The following is a 25,140-nucleotide window of genomic DNA, read 5'->3' on the forward strand; positions in this document are numbered from 1 at the left end:
AAGGAAGGGTCAGCCAGGGGTCTGGAGCACCCTTGTGGGTGTGGCCTGTGATGGAGGCCAGCTGTGGCACTTCCAGGCCCCTGTCTGCACAGCCAGGTGCTGCGGTCACTGCAGGAGAAACAGATGTTTTGCTGGCACTGTTTGTGCTCCTGACAAGCCCAGCCATCTCCACCCTATCTCCCCTTTGAGGCCTGAACATGTATTGCTGCTGGTTTTAAGTGAGCTGCTCTGTCAGGGAAGTAGTTTACTCCACAAAAGGACATCACTATGGTCAGTCTGGGGAGCTGGGGCTGGCCAGACCCACGAACCCCACCCAGGAACCTTCCACAGTGCACTCTGAACTGCCGGGACGCGTCAGGTCATCGGGGCCACCCCTCATCTTCAGCTCTAATCTTAATTAGAACTGGCAAACTACAGCCCCCTGGCCAAGTCCACAGCCACCTGCTTTTTTGTAAGGACAGTCTTATTGGAACACGGCCACCCTTATGTATCATCTATGGATGCTTTTGTGCTACATCAGCTGCCTTGAATGTCTGAGATCAGAGACCCTGAATGGCCTACAAATCCCCAAAGTATTTACTATTTGGCCCTTTGCAGAAAACGTTTGCCCACCTCACAAATCATGCTGAGTGGGGTGGCTTTCTTCCCTGTCCCTTCCGTGAACCTTTAGAAAGTCATTTCAGGTTTTGAAGTCACGTCTCTTCTGCATCTTCATTTAATATTCACAATCTTCATCATTATACTGATGGTGATTAAAATAATAATCCTTTATTCTTAACCCTGGGAAATTAGGATCTTTTGCTCCTTTGACCTCTGATAATAGGCCGTTTGTATCTGTGTAATTATGTGATTCTCTTCTGAATTGCCATGTACATTATTTTATCTTTTAACTTGACCCAGGTTCTTACCTTTTGCCTGGGCAGCCTTCAGAGCAGGGACTGTCTTCTTCAAAGAGGCAGAGCTTGGTATCAGCCTGGTCAAACCCAAAGGTCTCCTCTGTCTCCCCAGGGTACATCTGTTCTTCCTCTACCAAACATGTATACAGGTTGCACTTTTTCTTTCTTTCATTGATACTTTTACATTTTATTTTTTAGGTTAGTAAGAACTAATATTTACTGAGTATTTAGTAATGCTGAGCACAGTTTAATCTTTACAACGACCCCATGTGACAGGTGTTTTAACTCTCCCCATGTTACAGTGAGGAACTAAAGCCCAGAGAGGTCACGTGAGTTGCCCAGAGCCACATAGCGCAGATATGTCAGTGTCAGGAGTTAAACCCTAGACCCTGAAGGTCGGATTCCTACCACTGCCCTAGACTGCCTCTCTCTAAGATCTATTTTACAGGTGATTTTACAGTGAGAGGCTTGGGAGACCCTCACAAAACACGCCCTGGTTCCCCATCCCTAGACAAGACAGTAGAGCCCCTGTGGTGGTAATGAGCCAGGACGAGCTCCCACAGAAGGCTTCATTCCCCCTTTCTAATCATGGGAATCCAGCCTGGGGTCAATCGTGGGTGCTTGGAGCCTCCCTCTGTATTGGACCCGCCTCCTCACCAGGAGAAGAGTCCCAGCACCACCTCATGGCAGTAGGGTTCCTTGGTGGCTGGAGCTAGAGGTCCGGCCAGCTCAGGAAGCGGGAGCCCCCAGGACCCATTTGCGGAGATCTTGCTGCTGCCCAGGTGAGGGACACTGTACCATCAGACTCCGGGAAGCTGGCTCTCAGAGAACCGCAGCTGGGTCTCTCAGGCAGCCCTTTCTCAAGCTGACCAAGGGGCCAGGAATAGCTGAGAGGAACAGAGACATCTTGCCATGTTCATAGCAGCAAAGGTGAAAGGTCATCCAGTGGCAACGACCAACAACGGACACTGTGCAAGGCCCTGGCCTCTAGGAAGGAGCCGGGTCCGAGGTGCCGCTCACAGCCGTCCGCCTGCAGCAGCCATACCTGGCAGCCCCGTGCAGCCGTTGGTCTGCTTAGGAAATGAACAGATTATCCTCTTCCTTTCTGCATGGTGGGTGTTGCACCTGCTGGGCTGAAAGCTGTTTACAGCCTGCCTCTGGGGCTTGTCTCAGCTCTCTTGGTCTGAGGCCAGATGAAGTTAGGAGCATCCCGTGTTGGTCCCAGATGTGGCCTTGTCAACCCCTCCTGTGGACCCGTCTCAGCCTGTCAGACAGCAGTCCAGTAACCTGGCTCCTGCAGACCCCTGGGTCATGGAGGCCCCCAGACAAAGGTGACCTCAGCCTCCTCTGTTTGATATGGGCCAGGTCCTGGAGAAACACGATCACGTTTTGGCTCATGGAATCCTCAAGACAAGCCCAGTACGATTTTTGTCTTACGGAGAGGGTGAGGCTCTGAGACAGACCCACGGTGAAGTCTGTGGAGTCTGAAACCTTGGATTCGAACCCAATCTGTTTACTCCAGAGTTCATATAAATAGACTTTCGGTGCCAAGCCAGACAGGATTTGGCCCTGGAGCCCCTGGTTTTGGTGAAGCAATTGCAGGAGCATTACTGTGCCCTGGCGAAGCTGGGAGTGGACACTCTTGTCATCCGTGCTGAGAACTGTCCCATGGAGACCTGAGCCCAGGCTGACCACTCTACCACCATCCTCTGGGCCAGAACTAGTGGAGCTGTCTCTGTCACAGGTTCCACAGATAAGCTCGTTTCCCAAGGCAGTGGTTTCTGGATCCCTTCTTCTCTCCTCCCAGCAGAGCAGGTATGCATCTGAGCTCAGCGCCCCATGGGGTCCCTCCGTTGGCTGCCTCCTCTCCCTTTATCTTAAGAACCTTCCTCTGCTTTCACTTGGCATTTCCCAAAGGCCCAGGCCTGCCCGTCATGGGAACACCCAAAACAAGGACTTTTCCAGGAGTGGGCTCCCACTTCAGATTTTCATTTCTGTTCTCAGCTCATTATGAATATTCCTCAGGGTTTCATGATTTAGAAAGATACTGGAGACTCATGGGGGTGGATGCTTACACATTTATGACCTGTATATACTAATATCTGCCTCTTTGTTCTCCCCTGCTATTGCTTGTAAGATTAGCTTCAGAGTCTGGTGCCCATGTTACAGGTGGAATAATGGAGGAATAGAGATGATTTCACGCTCCTTGCTTCTGCACAGTTGCTTATGTTTTCTATTCAGATTGTTCTCATCCACCCCTATGGCACATAAGAAGCTCAGGGTCATCTTTGAGACTCTGCTCAAAGATCCTGTCCTCTGAACATCCTTCCTGAATCCTAAATGTTCCTCACACCCTCCTGCTTCCCCCAGAATTTTGACCTCGTTTAGTGTAGCACTCCTCACGATACACTTGATCAGGAGCAATGAGCATTCACCAGCCCGTTCAGTCTTTCTCAGGGCTGACTCCTGATGGCCTGGATTCGTCCCTTGCAGCTACTACGCGGGAGCCATCCAACATTTGCTGAATGAATGATTGAACTTATTATGGTACAAGTTTGAGATTTAGAAACCTGGTCATCATCTTTTGTGTGCCTCTGATAGCCATTGTCTTTTTAGAACATATATTCTATTTAGAATCTGTGATAGCTACCGCCGCAGCCTGACACCGTCTGGGCTTTAAGTGTGTTATGTGTCACATGCACGATATTTGGTGTGTGCGGTGGGATCTGAGCCTCATTTTGCAGAGGAGAAAGCTGAGGTTCAGCGAGGTTAAGCAACATGCCCACAGCCCTTCTCTGGATGCAAAGCAAACACTCTGGGCGCAGTGGCCGGCGGGAGTGCTGGTATTCCATAGTCTCCCTCCCAATGTGCTTGAAGTCCAGCCAGGCATTTTTTTTCTTCTGAACTTCCCCTTCCTTCCACCCAAAGTGTTAATTCCATGTTGTTGCCAGTGTGTCATATCTGAAAACGTTTGTTTTATTTGTTCATACCACAGATTCCAGAACGGAAACAGTTCTCCGTCCCAAAGATCGAGTCTCCAGAGGGTTACTATGAAGAGGCTGAGCCATATGACATGTCCCTCAATGGTACATCCCGGGGGCAGGGCCGGGGCTCTGAGGGGGGGTGTCCAAGTGCTTCCTGCACAGAGGCGTGTACTGGAAGCAGAGGGGCTGCTGTTACCAGAGAGCAAGGCCCAAGTGAGAACTGGCCACAGAGCACTGGGCCTCTGGTCTGGTGGGGAGCTGAGACCTACAGCAGACGCAGCTCGCCTGCACGGAGGGGCTCAGGATGGTTCACAACCGTCTATGTCTCTGATGCTTTTGGTGTTCCGGCCTGGATGTTGGATTCAGCACAGAAATGTGACAGAAGAGAGGTGTGTTGGCCAAGGGACACCAGGCCCTTGTAAGTAAGGAAAATGTGGTCAAGCGGAGGCAGAGCCCAGTTTCCAGGGTTCTTTCATGGCACTAACAGTTACTGTGCTCCCACTGAGTGCCAAGCACGCTTCTAGAAGTCAGGAAGTCAGAGTGCTCGTAGAGCTCAGCAGTCACAGCCCTTCGGTTCAGTGCGAAAAGACAGACAACAAATAAAGTTAGGGTGTGTCAGGTGGTGATAAAGACGGAAAACAGCAGGGGCTGGGTTGAGGCAGGAGAGGGGTGTTATTTAAATGAGGAAGGCCTTAGTGTGACCTTGAATGAAGTGGGTGGGGCAGAGAACTGCAGGAAGAACTTTCCAGATAGTATACTACATGCAAAAGCCCTGAGGCAGGAGAGCTCTTGGAAAGTTTGAGGAACAGCAAGAGGGTCAGTGTAGCAGGAGCAGGTGACGTGGAGGGAGGGGAGAGACAGGAGATGGGGATGAAGAAGTCAGCTGCAGGCCACGTGAGGACTGGGGCTTCTCTCTGCATGAGACCCCAAGCTCTTGGAGGGTTACTGATGGCTGAGCTAAAGTAGGTATTAAAAAGATTGCCTATGCATGAGGGCAGGGCTCACACTGGAGCCGTCTGTCCTTGGCTGGTGGTTCTCAGCCTGAGGAAGTCACATCAGAAATGCTCTTGGGGTAGGAATTCTTTAACACAGATAGGCCCCAAAGGTTCTGGAAGAAAAGACATGATTGTCACCCTATTCTTCTGGGCAGCTGGACTCTGGTCCTCTCACTCTCCCCTTCTTATTTCCTCTTTCCTTCCTTTGTCAGTGAAAGTTCTATGAAAGCATAAAGCAATTTGCAAATGCAAGAGATGGGGGTCCCTGGTAGTGGGGATGAACTTGGCTGAAGGGGGGCGTTGTTGGTTCTGTAAAGAATGGGACCAGGGATGAGATAGAACCAGTCACCTTGTAGAATTCTTCTTTTTCTTCACGCTTCACCTACTGTCTGTGGCCCCGGGAACTATGTGGGAGGTGAGGGCCTGTTTGGTTTGAGGTTATTTTCTTCTAAGAGGCTGGTGTAGTGGGCAGCTGTCAGTTGAACCTATTGAGTGCGTGAGGTGTTGCCGAGTCACCGGCTGAGCTGTGATTTCAGACCAAAGCTGAGGGTGTGGTGCTGCTGTCTGGCTGCGTCTGGAAGGTGGAAGCAGTGACTCACCCGGGTGAGCACCTCACCTCCACTGTATCTTCAGCCCTGCTGTCTCTAGGGTGTGGCCCATGCCAGCCAGGGCCTGCCTCCCAGACACTCCCGGGGGCCTGTTTGTGTGGTAGATACTTCATCTCGACACAAACAAGTGGTCAGAAGGACCTGAGTTTCTTGGTGTCTGTTTCTGGACTGTGAATTCATATTGATTGAAGTCAAGACTGGGAGTCATCGTAAGGGCAGCGTGACTGCAGCAAGGGGTTTGAGAAGATGCCAGATGGTCTTTCCTCTCCTGCCAGGACAAGAACTGGCAACACTTGTCCCAAAGAGGGGGCTTCCCTTGTGATATAAACCGGCCTGCCCCCAGGTCCTACCTGTTGTCTCCCATACCTGTTTGAGCAACGAGAAATGCAGGCCAGAACAGGAAGAATGACCGTTGGGCTCCGGCCCCTTTAGCTCATTGGCCAACAGAGATTTTGCTGACTTCCTGCAAAAGACCAATGTCTGGGATTCTTGTCCTGCTTTTTTAGCATTGTCCCCACACTGCTCCACAGTGTCAGGTTCCTCTCGCTGAGGAAAACTTTAATAAGTGCCCTGTCTACGTGTGTAGGCGATAATAGTGTCTGTCCTGCTTGTCTAAGATACCAGCTCCTTCGCTCATGTCTCCTGTTGGGGTAATGACAGCTGCTGTAACAAGTAACTGTCTTTCAGTTCACAGTGACACAACACAAATCTGCTTCTCACTCAGAGACAATTCAGTATAGGTCTCACTGGTCAGCAGGAAGCGTAGGTACTCAGCCTCCTTCCAGTGTGGGTTCGGCCACCCTCTGAGGCCACAGAATCCTCTGCAAAGAGAATGGAGAACCCCTATGTGCTTCTTAAAAGCATCAGCCAGAAGTGACACACACTGCTTCTACCCACATTCCATCGGTGACAAGTAGCCACATGGTCATCTCTGGCTGCGAACGGGCTAGGAAATGAAGTCCTTGGCTGGACTGGGGTCTTCCCTGCCAAGCCCACACCTCCAATGGGAAAGCACTAACTTCTGGTGGGCGGGCAGCCATGCCGCCACATCTGGGTCTCTCTCTCGGTGTCTCTGCACTTGGGTCTGTCCCTCTCTTCATCTTGTCTCTCTCCATCTTTTGTCTGTGATTCTGGATGTCACACAGGTCATTCTGGCAGATTTCCCCCCACTGGAGTCCCCAGATGGGTGCAGGTGCCCGAAGGAGTCATTTATGCCACGATTACCTTAGGTACTGCTTGTCCCCACGTCTGGAATGCTGATTCCGTGCCTGCTGCCTGGCTCTGAGACGGGCTGTGTGCCCCGAGCATGGCCTCTGTCCTCTGCCTGTCCTTGTGCCTGGGAACTGCATGCCATGCCATGCCATGTGTTGTCCTGCCAAGGGGGACTTACCCTGCTTTCCATAGACCCCCGCCTGTGGCATCTGAAAGCATGGCTGAAGGACTCAGAGAGCTGCCTGCTTGTTTTGCCCTCTGTCCCTGAAGACAGGTTCAGGACTCAGTGGGATGCAGCCCACCTGGAGACAGCAAAAATGGGGGTGGAATTATCAGCTCATCCCGCCTTTTCTCCTGTTTACCCTGAAATCCCAGTATCTGTTTTAAGAAGATGCTACAATTATGGTGGTGGTGTGATTGCTCTTAGGGAAAAATAAAATTAATGCATTTGCCCTGAATGTCCAGGTAGCTTGAGGTACTATGGTTTGTCATTTCTTCTCAGCTTCCCCACACCCCTCAGAGGTGGAAGAGCAGGTATTAGATTTCTCCATGGAACCCGTGGGGCAGCCCTAGAAACACGAAGTAGCGAGGGGATTGGGCCACCGTCTTCACACTCAACTTCATAGCCTCCACCATTAATTTTTGTTGCTGAAGGAGGAGTCGCAGTAACATTGCATCATTCTTCTCATTTCCCTGATTGTACAGATAATACAATAAGGACGTTTTAGAAATAAAATCACCCTGACCCTTCCACCCGATCAACTCAACTATCGTGAGCCCTCCCTGTTGGTTTTCAGTGCTGATGTGTTTGCATACATAATTTTAAATGTGCTTTCTCACTTAACCGTTGTATTTATCGAGTTTATCGGGTTGCAGATTAGTCTTCCGAGTTTTCATTGGTTACAGTTGCATGGTATGCTCCTAAATGGATGAAATCATACTTTCCCCATTCTCCTCTGCTGACTGTTAAATTGCACTTGAATTAATATCTTAATGCATTTAATCTTGCCCCCTTCCTTCCATTTTTAAAAACTGGTTTCCTAGCATAAACTGCCAGGACCAGGATTGCTGGGTCAAAGGGTATGGGTGTTTTTATGGCTCTTGAAACAACAGACTACCAGACTGTTTTCTGAGAAGCTTGTGTTAATTTATGTTGCCACCAGCAATAGGCGAGTTCAAGGACCCCCACCGGCTAGCACTGCTATTTTCAATCTTTGTTTACTTCATAGGTGTAAAGTTATGAACTGTGCAATGTTTTTATTAAGCCATGAAGGGGAATGGTACCACACTGCTTTTAAAGAAAACTGATATTAAAATATTTAAAGTGTTATTTTTAGAAATATTACAACAACGTAAAACACATTTTCATTGGTGTTGTAGCTACGTCGAATAACTGTGGCATTGGCCTCATTCCATGTTCTTATATTCAAAATCAAATGTGGTTCTATTTTCTGAGTTTGCAGGAACTTAGCTAGGCAGATAGTAGAAGGGGCTTCTGGAAAAGGCAAGACAAGGGGCTGTCACTTTTCTGAAGGGCATCATGGAGAGGAAAGAGAGGTTTCATTTACCGTGGCTCCAGGAGACAGAACATGTCTGTAGAAGTGACAGGGAAGTAAGTAGATAGTGGACCGACTCTAACTGTTAGAGCTTCCCCATAGTGGAAGCAATTGTAAGGTAGTGAGCTCCCCGTCCATGGAGAATTCAAGCAGAGGCTGGAGCACTATCAAGGTTACAATAGACAGGATTCCTGTGCTGAGCCAAGCGTTGGACCAGGGATCCTGGGGTGCTCTCTGCCCTGCTTTTTGGGGATTTTATTGATTTAATTTTTTTCTTTACATATTTTTTGTTGGCCTTGAATAGCATAGTGAGGCCTGGAGAACAGGGTGGTGGAGGGGCAGAAACTGAGGCGTGTGGAGTGTCCATAGATTTGGGTGCAGTTTGCGCTTGGTGGGTTTTGGGATTCTTTTGAACAGAACAAAAATGTAAGGTTGGTGCGTTGCCAGAGGTAGAGAAAGCTTATGGGTTGGAAAGAAGTAGAAGGAGATAAGCTTGTGCTGAGAGGTGTTCAGTGTGGAGGAAAGAGAATAGAGTCCGTGGAGGATGAGGGTGGCTTTTGAAAAGGGTTATGAGTAGGAGGAGGGCATTGGAAAATGGGAAGGTGGCCCCTTCCCCGGGAAGCCATTTCCTGCCGTGGTTTATTTTGCCTTTTATTTCTGAGGAGCCACATCCCCTCCCTGCTCCCAGGACAGAGCCAGAGACAGAGCAGGCCCAGCTGGGCAGGCAGCTAGGGGAGGCTTGTCACATGCCTGGCTCTCGGCTGAGAGGGCCACCCCTTCCTCCTGGCCCCTGGGAACGACAGAGTACGAGGCCCGGAGAACCCAGGAAGATCCTCACCCCACTGTTTCATCCTTCAGCTGAGGAAACAGGCCTCAAGTGGGGAACTGGCCTTTTCCAGAGCATACAGTCTGTCTGAGGGCAGCGGCTTAAGAGCGGTTTCTGTGGAGTCTGAGATGACAGGCTTTGAGGAGGAAAAGGGAGAGACTCCTGGTTTTATTTGTGTCTGTGGCCAGAGGAGGCATCCAAGACACTCTGGTCAGAAAGTCTGCCTGGGTCTGCGGTTGGCAGCTGTGGGGCTGGTTGAAGGGCATGGAGGGGCAGGTGGGTGGTGGCCTGGGGCCCAGCGGCTGCTCCTGCTTGCTGCCCCCCCCAAACCAGCACGTTTAGGAGCATCCTCTGCCTGGCGGGGCTCTGACCAAGTGGGTCTTCCTTGCAGAGGATGGAGAGGCCGTGAGCAGTTCCTACGAGTCCTATGATGAGGAGGAAAGCAGCAAGGGCAAGTCGGCCCCCTACCAGTGGCCCTCACCCGAGGCCAGCATCGAGCTGATGCGTGATGCCCGCATCTGTGCCTTCCTGTGGCGCAAGAAGTGGCTGGGGCAGTGGGCCAAGCAGCTCTGCGTCATCAAGGACACCAGACTCCTGGTCAGTTGGCCTCATGTCGTGTTCTGGTCGCCTCTCTCGGGGGGAGGGGATGGCCCCTGATACTATATGTTGAGAGCCTTTAATATTAGATTTTCACCGCTCCCTAACCTGACATTGTAGGTAGAATTTTGCGTGCATGAATGAATGTGCTCTTTAAAAAAATTTTGATTTTTATGATTATTGCCAAAGAAATAATTAAACCTGGTCAAGCTTCTAAGAATGTGCTTTTTCTAACTAGAAAAGTCTGGTAGTTTTCATCACTGTCAAAGGGGGCTGTGATTACCACCCCTCCCCCCATCCTATCCCGTACACATTTTTTCCTGGGACTTTTTTGTCCTGGTCTGAGTGCCCATTCTTCCTCCCATCCAGGCCACGGGTGGTTTGGGGTCAAACCTGCCTCCCAGCCCCAGTTCTGGCTACTGCGTTTGTGCAGCCTGAGAACCATAGGTTAGGTGTTTTCTCAGAAGTTGCAATATTTTGAATCACTGGTTATAAGACAAGACCCAGAAAGGAGTCAGACGATATTACTCCGACCACAGCCCTGTTTCCTATGATTTTAAATTAAAATTCACAGTTTGATGTCCCAATTTGAAGCTCTATGGCATCATTCTAAACACCCTTTTCTCACTGGTTACAACGTGCCCTGTTCTGTGCAGATGTGCCTTTGGGTGATCCTGTCACGCGGCCCTGTGAGGACCCCCATTTTACAAGTGAGAAAGTGAGGGGCAGAATATTTCCTCTGGTTGGGGGAGAAAGTCCCCTTCTTTCTTCGCTAACAATGTCATCTTCCTAACTAAGCAGATGATAAGCTTAGTCTTCGTTCCCTGTAGACCCCTTTTCTGGGGGAGCTGAGCACGGAATGCAGAGGCAGAGAAATGGGGCAAGTGTGTTCCACCCTGGACACGGGAGAGCTGCCCGCAGAGGACATATTTTAGGAGCCAGCCCAGGCCTGCCGTGAGGTCAGAGCAGCTCAGATAAGCAGGTGCTGGAGCTGATGAGAAAGGCTTGATGGAGAAAGACGCAACCTCCCTGGTCTGATGCTGCGATCGAGCGTTGCTGATATTGGAGGTTGTGCTTTTGGACTTGCCTACGATGTCCGGCGCTTGGTTTTGTTGGGCATAGCCCAGCTCTTGGTGGGCCTCAGCGTGCCCAGCAGCGCCTCCTCGGGCGAGGCCTGGCACCCCGGGCAAAGCAGCGTGTCGTCTCTTCCAGTGTTACAAGTCCTCCAAGGACCACAGCCCTCAGCTGGACGTGAACTTGCTGGGCAGCAGCGTCGTGCACAAGGAGAAGCAGGTGCGGAAGAAGGAGCACAAACTGAAGATCACGCCGATGAACGCCGACGTCATCGTGCTGGGCCTGCAGAGCAAGGACCAGGCCGAGCAGTGGCTCAGGGTGAGGGGGCCGCCAGGCCGCTGGGGAAGCAGGCCTGCTCCCCACTAGGGCTCCTGGGGCCCCTGCAGTTCTAGAGCCCCAGATTTTCCCAAAAGGGGTGGATGTTGTCAAAGGTAGAGGGGCTACAAGCCTTCCAGTCCCCAGGGCCTCCTGTGCTCTCAGTGGTAGCAGTCGGTGTTAGGGAAATGGACCGGGCGTCTGCTGTCGGGACTGTGTGCTTCTCGGTCACCGGGACTTGGGCTCTGGTTGAGATCACTCTGCCTTCTGGCCCCTGGTGAGGTATCACCAGCCTCCTTACAAAAGAAGAGCAGATGCCACTGCCACTTGTTAAGTACCGTGTTTCCCCGAAAATAAGACCTAGCCAGACAATCAGCTCTCATGCGTCTTTTGGAGCAAAAATTAATATAAGACCAGGTCTTATTTTACTATAAGACCCGGTCTATATAATAATATAATATAATATAATATAATATAATATAATATAATATAATTAATATAATATAATATAATATAATATAATATAATATAATATAATATAATATAATAATGTAATACTGGGTCTTATATTAATTTTTGCTCCAAAAGACACATTAGAGCTGATTGTCCAGCTAGGTCTTATTTTTGGGGAAACACGGTACTTACAATGGGCCATGCACTTTCAGCAAGTTTAACCCACCTAAGGTTAAGCTAGCAGGGAGCTAGCTGGGTGATAGCAATATCCAGGAAGGCTAAGAGGGATGAGGTGACCGGTTATGGTCACCTGGCAAGAGAGTGGCAGCATCGGGTTGCAAACCTAGAACTGTGTGGCCAGAGTCCTGTGTTCTATCCCCACCAATGGACACGGTCAGCTGGCCTGCTCTCACCGTGATGTAGCACCTCGGAACGCTTGCCTGTCCCATATTAAAGATGAGCTTGACGATTCCAGAAGGGATAAGGTTTGCACCAAGAAAGGGCCCATGGTTGCAGAGGGATCTCCAGATCCAGCAGGGCCCCTGGTGAGGCCAGAGAGAGCCAGAGTCCCTTCCCTCCTCCTTGCTGCGCCCTCCTCGTCAGAGCCACACTGATGCATTTCCAGGACAGGGGCATTATATACCATTCACCCCATCTGTACACACACACACAAATGCTTGCATGCATACACACTGCTTAGCGCACACACACACACAAACACACAAGTATTTACACACACACGCTCGCACACTGCTCACACTCCCAGTTCCCAGCGTTGTTCCTCTGACTGCTCAGACCCACCTGTCTTCCCCTGACCCCCATCTGCCCTCCCCAACTCTCACACGCTCTTCCTGAGACCCTTTCCTCAGTGCCCCGCCCTATCTTGCTAGTGGTTTAAAGACGAGAACACTTGGAGAAGACACAGCCTGGCTGTTGGCCTCCACAGAGACACCCTTTCCTTTCTGGTCAGGTGCATGCAGAGGTGAACTTGGCCGTAGGGCCTGACTCTTGAGAAGCTGCCCACACTTGCAGTTGGGTGGGACTGGTTGGCCTGTCCAATGGGTTCTGGACCAGATGCATCTGTTTTATCAAATCTGCCTCCTACTCTGGGTGTCTGTATCTCAACTCTGCATAGTCATACCGGTGCCTGCAGGGAGGGACAGGTATATGACAGTCACTGGGAAATGTTGAGTATGGAACAAGTGTCCAGAAAAAGAAGGCACAGGCAGAGCTCTCGCAGAGAAGCAAGGCCCCACACCCTCAAGCCTGTTCACCTGACTTAGCATGCTTCCCCTGTGAAGGCCGACCACACACCTAGGCCCCAGCTGACAAGGATGGGAATGAACGTGCCTCTCCTATGCTGGGTACTTCACACGAGGCCTCACAGCTGCCCGTGGCATACGTGTTATCCCATCTTACAGATTTGGTGACCGAGGCTCAGACCCAAAGTCAATCTCAGGAGTGAGAAATGCCTTAAGTTTCCTCGTCCCCAGAGCCATTTGTCCTTTATGTTCTTTGGCTTTTCAGATTTTAACCTCTTTCCATAAACTGCTCTAGGCAGAGCCTGAAAAAGAAGGTCTTTGAAATCAGGCTTGCTGAGTCCGTATCTCCAAAGGGCTTCTGGCGGGGCAGCGTGTTTATGGCTACCCTGAGCTGTCAGTCTCTAGGAATCCCCCAGGTGGCCCCTGGCTCAGAGCGGGGGTGCTGCTTAGTAGCCTGAGTCACCCCTGACCTGTGTGGCCCTAGGCCTGCAGTGCTGAGGGCTGGCTGCTCTAGCCAGCTTTGGGCTTTGTTGTCAAAGCCCTCCCTCTTGCCCACCCCCAGAACATGTGGGGGCCTGCAGGAGAGAGGGCCTAGGAACAAGCCCTACTCCCCACCCCAGTGCAGCCTGCCCAGCTAGGTCCCAGGCCACACGTGGGCCCGGTGTTGGGGTGGGGTGGTTCTCTGTGCCTCGGAAATCACGCATCTTCTCTCTCACCTCCACCACTCTCTCCTGACTTTGGGGGCTCCAGTTTCAGTCTGGCCGTGAGTGCAGACCAGGCCAGAAGGACCTTGGGGGCCTGGGCCTCTGCTGCCAACTTGCCTCTCCCTTCAGGTCATCCAGGAGGTGAGCGGCCTGCCTTCAGAAGGCACGTCCGAGGGAAACCAGTACACCCCAGATGCCCAGCGTCTGAACTGTCAGAAGGTAGGTCTCTACTCGGCCTGGAAGGACAGTTCAATTCCATTTTTCTCTGTAAAAATTATATAAAACTGGGAGCTTTGTTTTGCATTTCAGTCCAATTAGTAAGAAACATGCAGTGCTTGGATAAGGGCAGTAGCTTCAGGTTGGCAGGAAACTGATGAAATCGATACAGACCTACAATATTTCCTTGCTTGGGTGGGAGGGAAGGAGCTTTACCGAGACAAAAGTCACTTTGCCCTCCATTGTTCGATGGGGAGATTTACTTTCCGAGGTTCTTTCTCCACACTTACTGCCCCATAGAGGTTCCGGGGCTGGGGGAACTGTCTCCATGTTGATCCCAACCAAAGGGCTCTAATGCTCATTTGCATGGAGCTGTGCAGCTCCTGCTCAAGGCCCAAAGTCAAGGCAGCTGGGCTGGGTGGTGGCCGTGGGGGGCCCTCACACGTAGGGTCCCATTCCATGTCCCCGAGTATCTGCAGGTAGGTGGCCTGAAGCCTGTGCATACACAGAGCAACCAGAGGGTCACTGTGTCTCATCTTGGGGTCCCTGTCCCTGGCAGGGAGGAAAATAGAGGGTACGCAGAGGGCTTGCGCAGGGAGGAAGTCCTCTGTTCTTTGGGAAGGCACAGGCCATCCCCGATGGAGAAAACCCATAGCCCTTCTGGAGTGACTCAAGAGGGGCTGTTTGAGTTGTCTCACTCATTCCTTGGTCATTGACAAGAAACAAAAATTGGAGTAAATTTGGTTTTCTTCACATTGGGGTGAGGAACAAGAGCTCTCCCTAATGACCTGGCATGCTGTATTCCCTGGCTGGGTACCCCAGTCCTTGGTCCCGCCTAAGCTGGTCCCATTGGTTGGGGGTTCCTCAGCTTGTTTTACAGAGATGTGGAGTGAGTGGTTCTCAAAGATGCCTGACTGGAATAATCTGAGTGCTTCCCGTTCTAACAGCAGCAGCACCTACTCCACTCCTATAGGGACTCTCTCGTTCCCCAACAGCCCCAGGGAATACACGTGGGAATCTTGTCCCTGTGTTACACACAGGCAGAGTGGGCTCCGAGAGCACACCTGGCTGGAGAATATTCCAGCCTGCATTCAAATCATGGTCTGACCCTGTGCAGACGAGGTGGCCCTTCTCTGAAGCCCGATGTGTTGGCAGCACAGTCAGTTCTCAAAAGACTCCCTCGTGCTCCAGCTGTGGGTGGTTCTCGCTTGACGTCAGCTTCAGTTGGGATCCCTGGGGCTGACTACCTGCCCTCCCCCCTGGCTCCAGGGCCACTGTTACATCAGGTTGAGCAGCCACTTTGGGAACTTTGAACAATGGGCAGGTGCTCTGGGACAGGGCAGGGAACCTCAGGAAGGACGTGTGAAGGCAGGTCCTCCACAGAACCCCAGAAGGAAGCCCGGCCAATGTCCCCCCAGTAACCTGGACTCCAGGCTGACCCCTGGTCTACAATCAAGAGTAACCTATTATTTCCTCTTAAACTGTGATCTCTGAGGTAGCTATTCCCAAGTAAGACCACCCACTTCTCTCTCTCTCTCTTCCACAGCCAGATGTAACTGAGAAGTACCTGTCAGCCTCAGAATATGGCAGCTCCGTAGATGGCCACGCTGAGGTCCCAGAGACCAAAGATGGTACCAACGATTATAGCCCTCAGCCTAGGATGGGGAGGGGATGGGATCTCAACCCATTAGGGTTGAGACTCGGCTGTCTGGCTCAACCCTAATGAGTTTTAATAGCTAATTCCAACATGCCTCCAATTTATAAACTACTTGGAAATACTACAACGGACAGATCCAGGAAAGAGGGAGAGATGACCAAATTGAAGTTTCATGAGTTGCTGGGGGTAGAATATTCTCTCATCTCTTCTTATTTGCTAACCGTATTTCAAATTTCAAATCTCTTTGAGCCAATACAGTCTATAAAGATTCCCAAGTGCTGACACATTCTGTACATTCCATAAAAGAAGCTGGTGTGCCCCTCTCGAGTGTGTGATTGTAGAGACACCTGACTCTGGCCTCTGGATCTTGGTCTGGGAGCAGGCGTGTGTGTGTGTGTGTGTGTATACATGTGTGTGTGTAGGCGCATGCACGTTTGCGTGCAGGGAGCGCCAGATGTGGTGGGAGGGGTCTACTATTTTTTCCCCCTTTGACAAGGGGGAAAATGCTGATGGCTTTTTCTCTCATCTTGACAGTCAAGAAGAAATGTTCTCCTGGCCTCAAACTGAGCAACCTAATGAACCTTGGCAGGAAGAAATCAACCTCGCTGGAGCCTCCAGAGAGGTCTCTCGAGACATCCAGTAAGAACTGTAGCTGCCTCCTTGTCCACTGGGATGGAGCCTGTCTCTAGGAAGGCAGCTCAGATGGTCAAGGCAGGGGTCTTAGGTCTTGCTTGAAACATCTCTAGGATGGTGAGCCCGCAGTGCACTGTTTATCTTCACTGCTGGTACCGTGTTTCCCAGAAAATAAGACCTAGCCGGACCATCAGCTGTAATGCGTCTTCTGGAGCAAAAATTAACATAAGAACCTGTCTAATATTATATAAGACCTGGTCTTATATTATAGTAAAATAAGACAGGGTCTTGTATTAATTTTTGCTCCAAAAGACACATTAGAGCTGATTGTCTAGCTAGGTCTTATTTTTGGGGAAACACAGTAGCTCTTATGTCTGACCGAACCCTCTCTTGCTGCAGTGCAGGATGCTTTGTGCGAGTGAAGGGTAACTGATTGCTGTCCTCCTAATGGTCTTCAAAAATCTGTGCGTTTGCTCAATGTTTATGGGGCATGGCAGGCACAGTGTCAGGGAAAGGGGACCAGGCAGAGAGAGGACACAGTCCTGAGAGCAGACAGCTCAAGAGAGATGATAGCTTTATACCTGTGACCACATCCCTGCCGTCTTAGTAGCTTGAAGGACTCGGGGACAGAAAGAACCTTTCCCACTCTGGGCAGACGTGGTTTCCTGGACCTGAGCCTTGTAGGTCGGGCAGGAGCTGAATGGGCTGGGATGGCGCCCATGGTCAGGAGCAAAGTCTCTGCGGTGCGAACTGGTGAGACGCATTAAGGGGCCGACAAAAGCCCATCTTGCGGGGGCAGAGGGTGTGTACGGGTGCTAGGAGACTCCTAGAGGTCATCTCTGCTGCCCTCACTCAGCCTTGAGGAAACTAAGGCCAGGAGAGAGAGAGAGAGAAACCTTTCTCAGAAAATATCCGGGGGTGATCCTGGATCCTGGCATTCAATCTGGGGCTCATTGCTGGAGCTCTCCCCAGGGCCTGAAGGCTGTTGCTACCCACCTTGGGGCCCTTTCCTCTTCCTCATGGAACCCATGTCCCTGCTGGGCTCTGTTCATGAGTCCCAGTTTGTTCTGTTCTGAGGCCTGCCAGGCCACCATATGGAATGGGAAAGCAGCAGACAGGGCCTCATCTTTGGAGCCTACAGCTTCTCCAGCCAAGGTACCGGGTAATGGCCTGGCTCTGCCAGTGCCTGTGGCCGCAGGGCATGGTTTTGGGCAGGGGAGGCTGGTCCCAGTGAGTCACTTTGGGAATTGTGGCTGGCTTATTGCTGGAAGTTATTCAGCAGTGAAGCATGCTCCTGTCCCGTGGCTGGGGAATGGCCAGAGAGAACACATACGCTCTCCTTCCTGGGACTCAGCCAGCATCAGAGCTCCCGCCTCTCTTGACCCAGAGTTCTCTCTGATCCACTGAATTGTGATGGGCAAGTGGGGTGCCTGCCCAGATGAGCCAGAAGTCCTAGGTCCTGCACTCAAATTCTTCCACTTTGCGATCTGGTTGTGATGTTCACAAGACTCTGAGAAATCCGTGATCCACACTGTGTGGCCAGCACTGGGTGGGTGGGAAGGTGGCCGTGCACGTGGACCCTGCTACGTGAATCTAGTTCATCCCAGCTAACGTTCTGAGCAGCTGCCAGGCCCTTACGGTAGAGAAGGCATCTGCTTTGTAAGCCAGTGTCCCTGGGAAGGTAAGCGGCACCGAGAGGTGTCAGTCACCACACATGGGGCATGCAGACCATCCTGAAGACTGGATTTTACTCATCTTTGCAGCCCCAGGAACAAGGCTGTGCTTGGCACATGGTGTCAGGTCCCTAAGTGTTCATCTAATGGGGAAGTGGGGGGAGGCTCGTCCTCTTCTTGGGAAGCTGAACCCAACACATGCGACCATTAGAGAATAGTAAAGGATTGCATGGTGGGTGCTGGCAGCCTCTGCATGCTGATAGAGAGGGGCTCCCTGCTGGAGAGGCTCCAGGGAACAGTGCCTGGCTGCTGGAGATGAACATGGCACGTTCCTGCCCTTGACAAGCTCTGTGTCCAGCGGGGAGGCTGACCTGGAAGCAGAGTCTCACTGTTCCAGGTCCACGTGTTCTGAAGGCAGGCAGAGCAGGGAGTACAGGACCCAGGGAGGGCCAAGGCCGGCTGCATCAGGGAGGATGACGGATCTGGCCAAGGGGAGGAGGGCTTTGCAGGCTGAGACTGAGTATGACCCAGGGATGGCAAGGCCGTCCCGGGAGCTGGAAAGCTAAGGCCGTCCCAGGAGCTGGAAAGCTAAGGCTGTGGAGGCCAGGGGATTGCACCTGCTGAGACCCTCTCTGGGGCGAGTTTCCTGCATGGGGCCTAAGTGACCAGAGGCAGGGGAGGTGCTGCAGCCTAGGCCCTTATTGCCATGGAGACAGGGCCCCGGGCGGGGGATCCTCCGTCCTGTCCATATAAATCATCACCTGGTCCAGTCCAGATGTGACTCACTTCCCTCTGGACACACCTTTTGCAAAAACCAGTGGAGCTGTGCTGCCCAGCTCCCGAGGGTGTAGCTGCTACCACGAAGGCAGGAAGAGACAGACTAGGAAATTCATAGCCTCTATGAGTTCAGAACATTTCTCAGGCGAAGCATGACAAGTCTTGGAACTGAGGTTCTGGGGGAGCCCCTGGGAGGCCCAGAGGTGGTGGCAGCCTGGACACCCCTCAGCCCCCCAGGCCCTCCTGCAGCCGCATCCTCTCCTGCAGGTTACCTGAACGTGCTGGTGAACAGCCAGTGGAAGTCACGCTGGTGCTCCGTCAGGGACAGTCACCTGCACTTTTACCAGGACCGGAACCGGAGCAAGGTGGCCCAGCAGCCCCTCAGCCTGGTGGGCTGTGAGGTGGTCCCAGACCCGAGCCCAGACCACCTCTATTCCTTCCGCATCCTCCATAATGGCGAGGAGCTGGCCAAACTCGAGGTACTGTGGGCCCGTGGTGGCAGGAAGTGGGGGGAATGGATGGTGCACAGCAGAGTGGGGAACCCGGCACAGCCAGGGAGGGGAGGTCGAGGCTGTTTGCTGCAAGTCCTAGAGATCCGGTGTAGTTGTGCATTTATTTTTGTTTCCTCTGCCTGAGATTGTTTGCATTTTTGAAAAATTTCCGTTCCCTTTCTGACCTCAGGGTGGTTGTGTTATGGGAGCGGACAATGAGCTACTTCCTGCACTTAGGGCAGAAGGAGTATTTATAACTCCTGAGCTGCTGGAAAAACCTTCTGGGGATTCACAGTGGGTTTGATTTAGTTTGTGTATCACCAGATGGAGCCCAGTACATAAAAATGACGACTCTTAGGGCTTATCTGAGGGGAAGAATCAGGTTTGTGATACAATTACATTTTTCCCACTCCCCACCCTCTGTTTGATGTAATGTCACATTTACAAAATAAGAGGTGACATCATGCCTTGCCTTGAGTTGGCTGGGCCCCAGCCAGAGTTCTTCACAAGCACGGAAGGACACACTCCCCAGTTGACTCCTTTCATCTACTCCAGAGGTCTTCATCCAAATTTTGCTTCAATACTGCCCTCTGGAGGCTAAAAGATCCACATCCCAGTTGCTCCTCAGGGACAAGTTTGTACATCTGTCCCGTAGACTCATATCTGCTTAGTATGATAATATGTAAACAAGACAGCTATGCTCCCTGCCCTCATGGAACTTACATTCTAGTATGAGAATGAGATGCTATTCAATTAATTACCCAATTGATTACATAATAACAGTTGCTGAAAAACGGTAGGGTGGATGCCGTGGGTATGAGTGAAAGCCGGAGTGCTGGGGGTGGAGGTACGGGCGGGAGCGTGTGTGACCAGGATGGGAGGGAAGCGGGGTTGATCCTGAGAGCAAGGGGAGACCCTGAAGGGTATCAAGCGAGGCTGGCAAGCTCAGATTTGTATTTTGAGATGTTTCCTCCAGCTGTTGGTTGGTTGGGGGTGAGCAAATGGGAGGGGGGCAAGGGACAAAATGAAACTTAAGAAGCTGTTCCTGTTGCCCAGGGCAGAGATGGTGGTAGCAGAAACTAGGGGATGCCTGTGAAAAGCTTTATTGAAAAACCCACTTGAAAATAAATGGGAAAGGGAAACCAGCTAAATGTCCAACTCAGCTCAGAGCTGCGTCCAGGATTAAGAGAACACAGCAATAGGTATTGTGTGTATTGTGTAAGACGAAGTGGTAGCTGTTTTTCCTCACGAAACTAAACTGGACGTATTTATAGAATTCCCAGTTTTTTCTCATTATAACGGCAAGAAATAACACTGGCATTTTAATAGAAATACCCAATGTATGTATTTGATTAGAATGCATTGTCCCCTGGGGGAAAAAACCCAAGCACCAGTTTTCATGGGATTTAGCTCATGGTTTAGCAGGGATTGTTGCCCTGGTGTAAGATATTTAAGACATCTTGACTCTTGAAACTGGAAACAAAAATAAATTTGAATTTCATTATTTCTTAGCAGGGGATCCATGCAGTTACATACATACGGAGTAGGGTGATACCCTGACATGTGACCGTGCAAAAAATAGAGGCGCCAACCTAAAACGCATATAATTTTAATAGTTCTGTCCTCATCCATTAGCCTTCTAGAAATACATGTACATAAATCACACGTGGTGCGGACATGTATAAATGTCCGCAGCTTCCAAGTATCACTGGCAATGTGGCAGGAAATGTTAGTTGGGGTCCCTGAGGGATAGGATATGCTGGTAAAAATGAAAGAGCATGGCCCCAGGCTCTCTGAGATGCCCTGCCCAGGTAAGAATCAGGGCAGGGGTGCCGTTCTTGCCCACTGAGGGGCTGGGCACGCTCCAGCCCTGCTCATGGCCCTCTCTGCCTACCCCAGGCCAAATCTTCCGAGGAAATGGGCCACTGGCTAGGCCTCCTGCTCTTGGAATCGGGCTCCAAGACAGACCCAGAAGAATTCACCTACGACTATGTGGACGCAGATCGGGTTTCCTGTATTGTGAATGCGGCCAAAACCTCTCTGCTGTGAGTATGGAGGGCCTTCAGCTCTGCGCCCTCCCATTCCCAGGCACGCTTCTAGCCAGTCGAGCAGGATGGCAGCTGAGAACTCAGGGTCAGCCAGCCCTGTTCTACCAGCAACAGGAACACCAGGGCCAGGTTGCCACCCTCAGGGAGTCCTGGCCAGGCCTTAGGCCCAGAGCAGCCGCAGCAGCCTTGGCGTGGGCTAGACGCTTTCCAGCAACGTAGGGCAGAGTCAGCGCGTTTCCTGACGCTCCCTGCTGTTGATTCAGCACTTCCCCATGAATCCCTCTCTGGCTCCCCAGCACACACCCTGGAATAAGTAAGGCAGAGGTGGTACTTCTGCTTTCCAGGTGAGCAAAGTGGGGCGCTCTCAGGGAGAAGCGATCCTGGGCCGGGTGGCTGAGGAGCTCTGTTGGAAGCTGGCCGAGCCCATGAATCAGAATCCCTTTTCTTATATAGAAAATGGGGCAAGTCTCTGGTCTGGGCTGTCCCAAGGGTATCGTGAAGATGAAACGAGAGGCTTTTGTTGAAGGAGATCCCGAAAGGGAGTCAGAAGAGGCAAAAGGATGCGAAGAGGAGGGGAGTGGGGCAAGGGGAGTTTGTTTTTCTGGAAGAGAAATTTGGAACTAGAGTCCTAGTAGGAAGGCTCTGGGAGGAGAGGGAGCAGCCCCCCCCACCCCCAAATAAATTGTGTTAAAATGAGGCCACAGCTCCTCCTCAGGTCTCCCGCACAGCCTGCAGCTTTCATTGCACCTCTCGTTACAAATCCTTTGAGACTGGTGGCTTTTCCCACCCGGTGCTAATCCTCCTGTGACTTCCAGACTGATGCAGAGAAAGTTCTCAGAGCCAAACACTTACATTGATGGCCTGCCCAGCCAGAATCTCCAGGAGCTGCTGTATGATGACGTGGAGATGTCAGAGCTGACGGCTGCGGTAAGGACGCTGGTGGGGCAGTGGCCTGGGGCTGTCCAGTCCTCCGCCTGCTAAACCTCAATGCCATCCCAGATTGGCCCTAAGATGAGTGGATTCCAAGGTACCTGCAGGGCCATCAGTGCAGAAACCTAGATGCAACAAGGTCATCTTTTATACTGGCGTGTGCAGTCTGCCTGGCACGGGGACTTGTCTAAATGAAACAGCTAGTTAACTGCCCTGGTCAGTGAGTGCTGGGCGTGGGAGTGTGCTGTTGGGATTGGGAGCAGAGACATCCTTAGCCTCTGAGCCCAAACTGAAAGTGGAGATGGAATCATCATACTGGCAGCAGGTTCCATCCATCAGACATTGGACTTCCTGCTGGGCTAAGGGCATCTGTACATTATCTCATTTAACCCTAACCACCTTACGTGGGGGTACTCTCTTCTCTTACGGATGAGGAAATAAGGATCAGGAAACTTAGTACTATCGCCTGGGTCTCCCACCTCGAGTGGCAAATCCAGGACTTGAACTCTGGCCTAACTCCAGATCAACAGGACGTTTCCCCAGGGGAGGGTCCTTGCCCACTCCAGCACAGGGAGGGGACGAGAGCTATGAGGCACAGCAGGTACTGCCTCCACAGCCCAGGGGGTACAGGCAATGGTGAAAGCCACCTGACTCTCTTTCCTCTACAGCTGGACCCCGAGGAAGCAGCCCCTGCCACAGAAGCTACTAGTGAGTCAGACCCCGACCGCGTGTACCTGGACCTCACGCCTGTCAAGTCCTTCCTGTACAGCTCAGGGGGTGCCCAGGCCCAGGAGCACTCCCCCACACCATCCCACCTGGACCCTCCAGCTGTGGCCCTCCCTGCAGACCCGGTCCCTGCCCCAGAGGAGCCCCTCCTCAAGTCTGCAGAGACCCCAGAGTTGCAGGTACAGGCTGTCTCCCAGCAGGTGAGCCGGCCCCACCTTCCTCGGCCTGGCCCGCTGAGTCATGTTTGCTTTCTCCCAAAGCCGATCGAGCAGCGGGAGAGTCTGGAGCCTGAAGAGCCTTCCCTGAGAATCACGACCGTCAAAATCCAGACTGAACAGCAGAAAATCTCCTTCCCACCAAGCTGTCCCGACCCTGTGGCTGTCACCCAGGCCGAGGCCAGCGCACCTGTGAAAGACAGGTTGAGGGCGACCTCTGCAGGTGCCTGGGCTGGATAAGAGTTGGATGTTTTAGAAATGGGTCAGAGAAGTGAGGCCAATTCTTTCCCTTTCAGAGAGGTGAAGGGACTTGCTCAAGGCCACCCAGTAAAGAAGGTGTGGGCCTCCTTGCCTTTTCCGTCCCTACTGAGCTGGCCTGGCGTCCAGCTCTGAGCTACTGTCAGAGCCCTGGGTTCTATCTGAGCCTGTGCAGTGGGTTGGGGACAGCCCTCATGTTCCAGCCTGGCTGACCTGGCAGTTCCCCTCTCTGGGTTTGTAGAGATCAAACTTGGCAAGAACAGGACAGAAGCCGAGGTGAAGCGGTACACAGAGGAGAAGGAGAGGCTTGAGAAGAAAAAGGAAGAAATCCGGGGGCACCTGGCTCAGCTCCGGAAAGAGAAACGGGAGCTGAAAGAGACCCTGTTAAAGTGTACAGGTAAGGGGCCTCCCAGGTGGAGAGGGCCAGAGGCACCTTCGGATCAGGGTACATGGGCTTGGGCTTCTGGGGGTGAGTCTGTACCTGGCCCGCAGCCCCTGCCAATCTTTGGCGCAGGTGAATGTGCCTGCTCGAAGTCCTCTCGCCCCTCCATCCTGTCTGAAAGGTGCTATCCTGGGCAGAGAGACGCTCTGACCTGTTGTCAGTAGGGCCAGGAGGGAGTATAAAGCGCTGGTGGAAGGAAAACATCTCTAAATGCTGTGAATTTAGACCTTCAGTATTGTATTTTCACTTAAATGTACTCATGTTCCTTGGTCCATCTTTTGAGGAAGTGCCAACTCCTTTTCCTGAGACCCCAGGTCAGCCTTGCATTAATCACACCTGTCCTCCATCCTCCATTTCTAGCCTTCATTGCTTTAAAGTGAACAAAAACTTAAGACACTTGCAAAGAACTCTGAGCCCTTCCAGATTCTTTTCCAGATCCTCCTCCTAGCATTCGTCAGCCATGTCCTAGCAACTTGCCTTTTAAAGGCCCTTTCCTGGCCTTGGCTGAAACACTGCTCACTGCAGCCGGCTTACTTCTCATTCCAGACAAGGGCGTCCTGGCCAGCCTGGAGCAGAAGCTGAAGGAAATCGATGAGGAGTGCAGGAACGAGGAGAGCAGGCGTGTGGACCTCGAGCTCAGCATCGTGGAGGTGAAGGACAACCTGAAGAAGGCCGAGGCCGGGCCCATGACCCTGGGCACCACCGTGGACACCACCCACCTGGAGACTGTGAGCCCCCGAGTGAGTGCCAGGAGCCACAGTTCCTCTGAGATGCTGGCAGGGCCTCCTGGGCCAGGGTCGGGGGAAATGGGTCACATGTCCCTCCCACTGGCTCAGGCCTGGCTCTTCTCCTGTCACCACAGCCCAAAGCTGCTGCCCCCACCCGTGCCCCAGACTGTACCCCAGTCAACTCTGCAACAGCACTCAAGAACAGGCCTCTTTCCGTCATGGTGACAGGGAAAGGCACCGTCCTCCAGAAAGCCAAGGTAAGCGGTCACTCCCGGCCTCCACCGAGGCCACCAGTAGACAGCAGGACTGTCCCTAAGCTGGGGCCCCTCTACTGACCTGGGTTTTCCTGCCTTAGGTGTCACTCTCAGTAGGAAGAGGCACAGGGGTTGGGGCTTCACTGTCCCTTCGGCTTAGTCTTTGGCACTGACCAACCAGAAAGGCTCTTAGCAATCAGCCTGGGGACACTGGAATCCTTGACATACCTGGTTCCAGGGGCACCTGGACACAGTCCCGAGACAGACTGAGCGGACAGTTTTCAAAGCAAAGAGTCAGTGATTCTAAAGGACTTCTGCCATGAAAACTTAAGAGGTTCAGATGGGTGACGTGATTTGCCTGAAGTTGCACAGCCAAAAGCTGGCGAAAGGCTGAGGAAGGTGTAAGCGAGGAATGGATTGCCATTACTGAGTTTTCCCCTAGGCTAGACGAAAAGTGTTGTTAATCCTCGACTCACTGGTATAGTAGAGAACATGCCTAGAGCTGCCTGTGTTTGTGGAAAAGTCGGCCCCTTGTTTCTATCCTGATTACCTGCTGGAGAAATTTTGAGGCACCGGCACCCAGGACTATTAAATCCAGGGGAGCCACGGC

At 52.0% G+C, this 25,140-nt stretch overlaps 1 protein-coding gene across 7 annotated transcripts in view; it reads left to right on the forward strand.

Moving 5' to 3' along the window:
- Positions 1-25,140, forward strand: part of AFAP1L2 (actin filament associated protein 1 like 2) — a 102,628-nt gene that overhangs the window by 76,387 nt on the left and 1,101 nt on the right. For 4 of the 7 annotated variants that reach the window (XM_074338997.2, XM_019725199.3, XM_074338996.2 and 1 more), the window contains 15 exons: positions 3,892-3,982; positions 6,629-6,712; positions 9,469-9,674; positions 10,887-11,066; positions 13,612-13,701; positions 15,245-15,329; positions 15,890-15,994; positions 18,706-18,917; positions 20,829-20,974; positions 21,793-21,904; positions 22,576-22,812; positions 22,894-23,071; positions 23,348-23,503; positions 24,095-24,288; positions 24,411-24,533. In XM_074338997.2, the coding sequence (XP_074195098.2) occupies positions 3,892-3,982; positions 6,629-6,712; positions 9,469-9,674; positions 10,887-11,066; positions 13,612-13,701; positions 15,245-15,329; positions 15,890-15,994; positions 18,706-18,917; positions 20,829-20,974; positions 21,793-21,904; positions 22,576-22,812; positions 22,894-23,071; positions 23,348-23,503; positions 24,095-24,288; positions 24,411-24,533 (2,199 nt within the window). The remainder of the gene's footprint in view (positions 1-3,891; positions 3,983-6,628; positions 6,713-9,468; positions 9,675-10,886; positions 11,067-13,611; positions 13,702-15,244; positions 15,330-15,889; positions 15,995-18,705; positions 18,918-20,828; positions 20,975-21,792; positions 21,905-22,575; positions 22,813-22,893; positions 23,072-23,347; positions 23,504-24,094; positions 24,289-24,410; positions 24,534-25,140) is intronic. The other 3 variants (XM_074339000.2, XM_074338998.2, XM_019725200.3) reach the window with 1 other exon arrangement.

Source organism: Rhinolophus sinicus, chromosome 15 (assembly GCF_057876585.1).
Source record: "Rhinolophus sinicus isolate RSI-liver-muscle chromosome 15, RSI-T2T, whole genome shotgun sequence".
Lineage (NCBI taxonomy): Eukaryota > Metazoa > Chordata > Mammalia > Chiroptera > Rhinolophidae > Rhinolophus > Rhinolophus sinicus.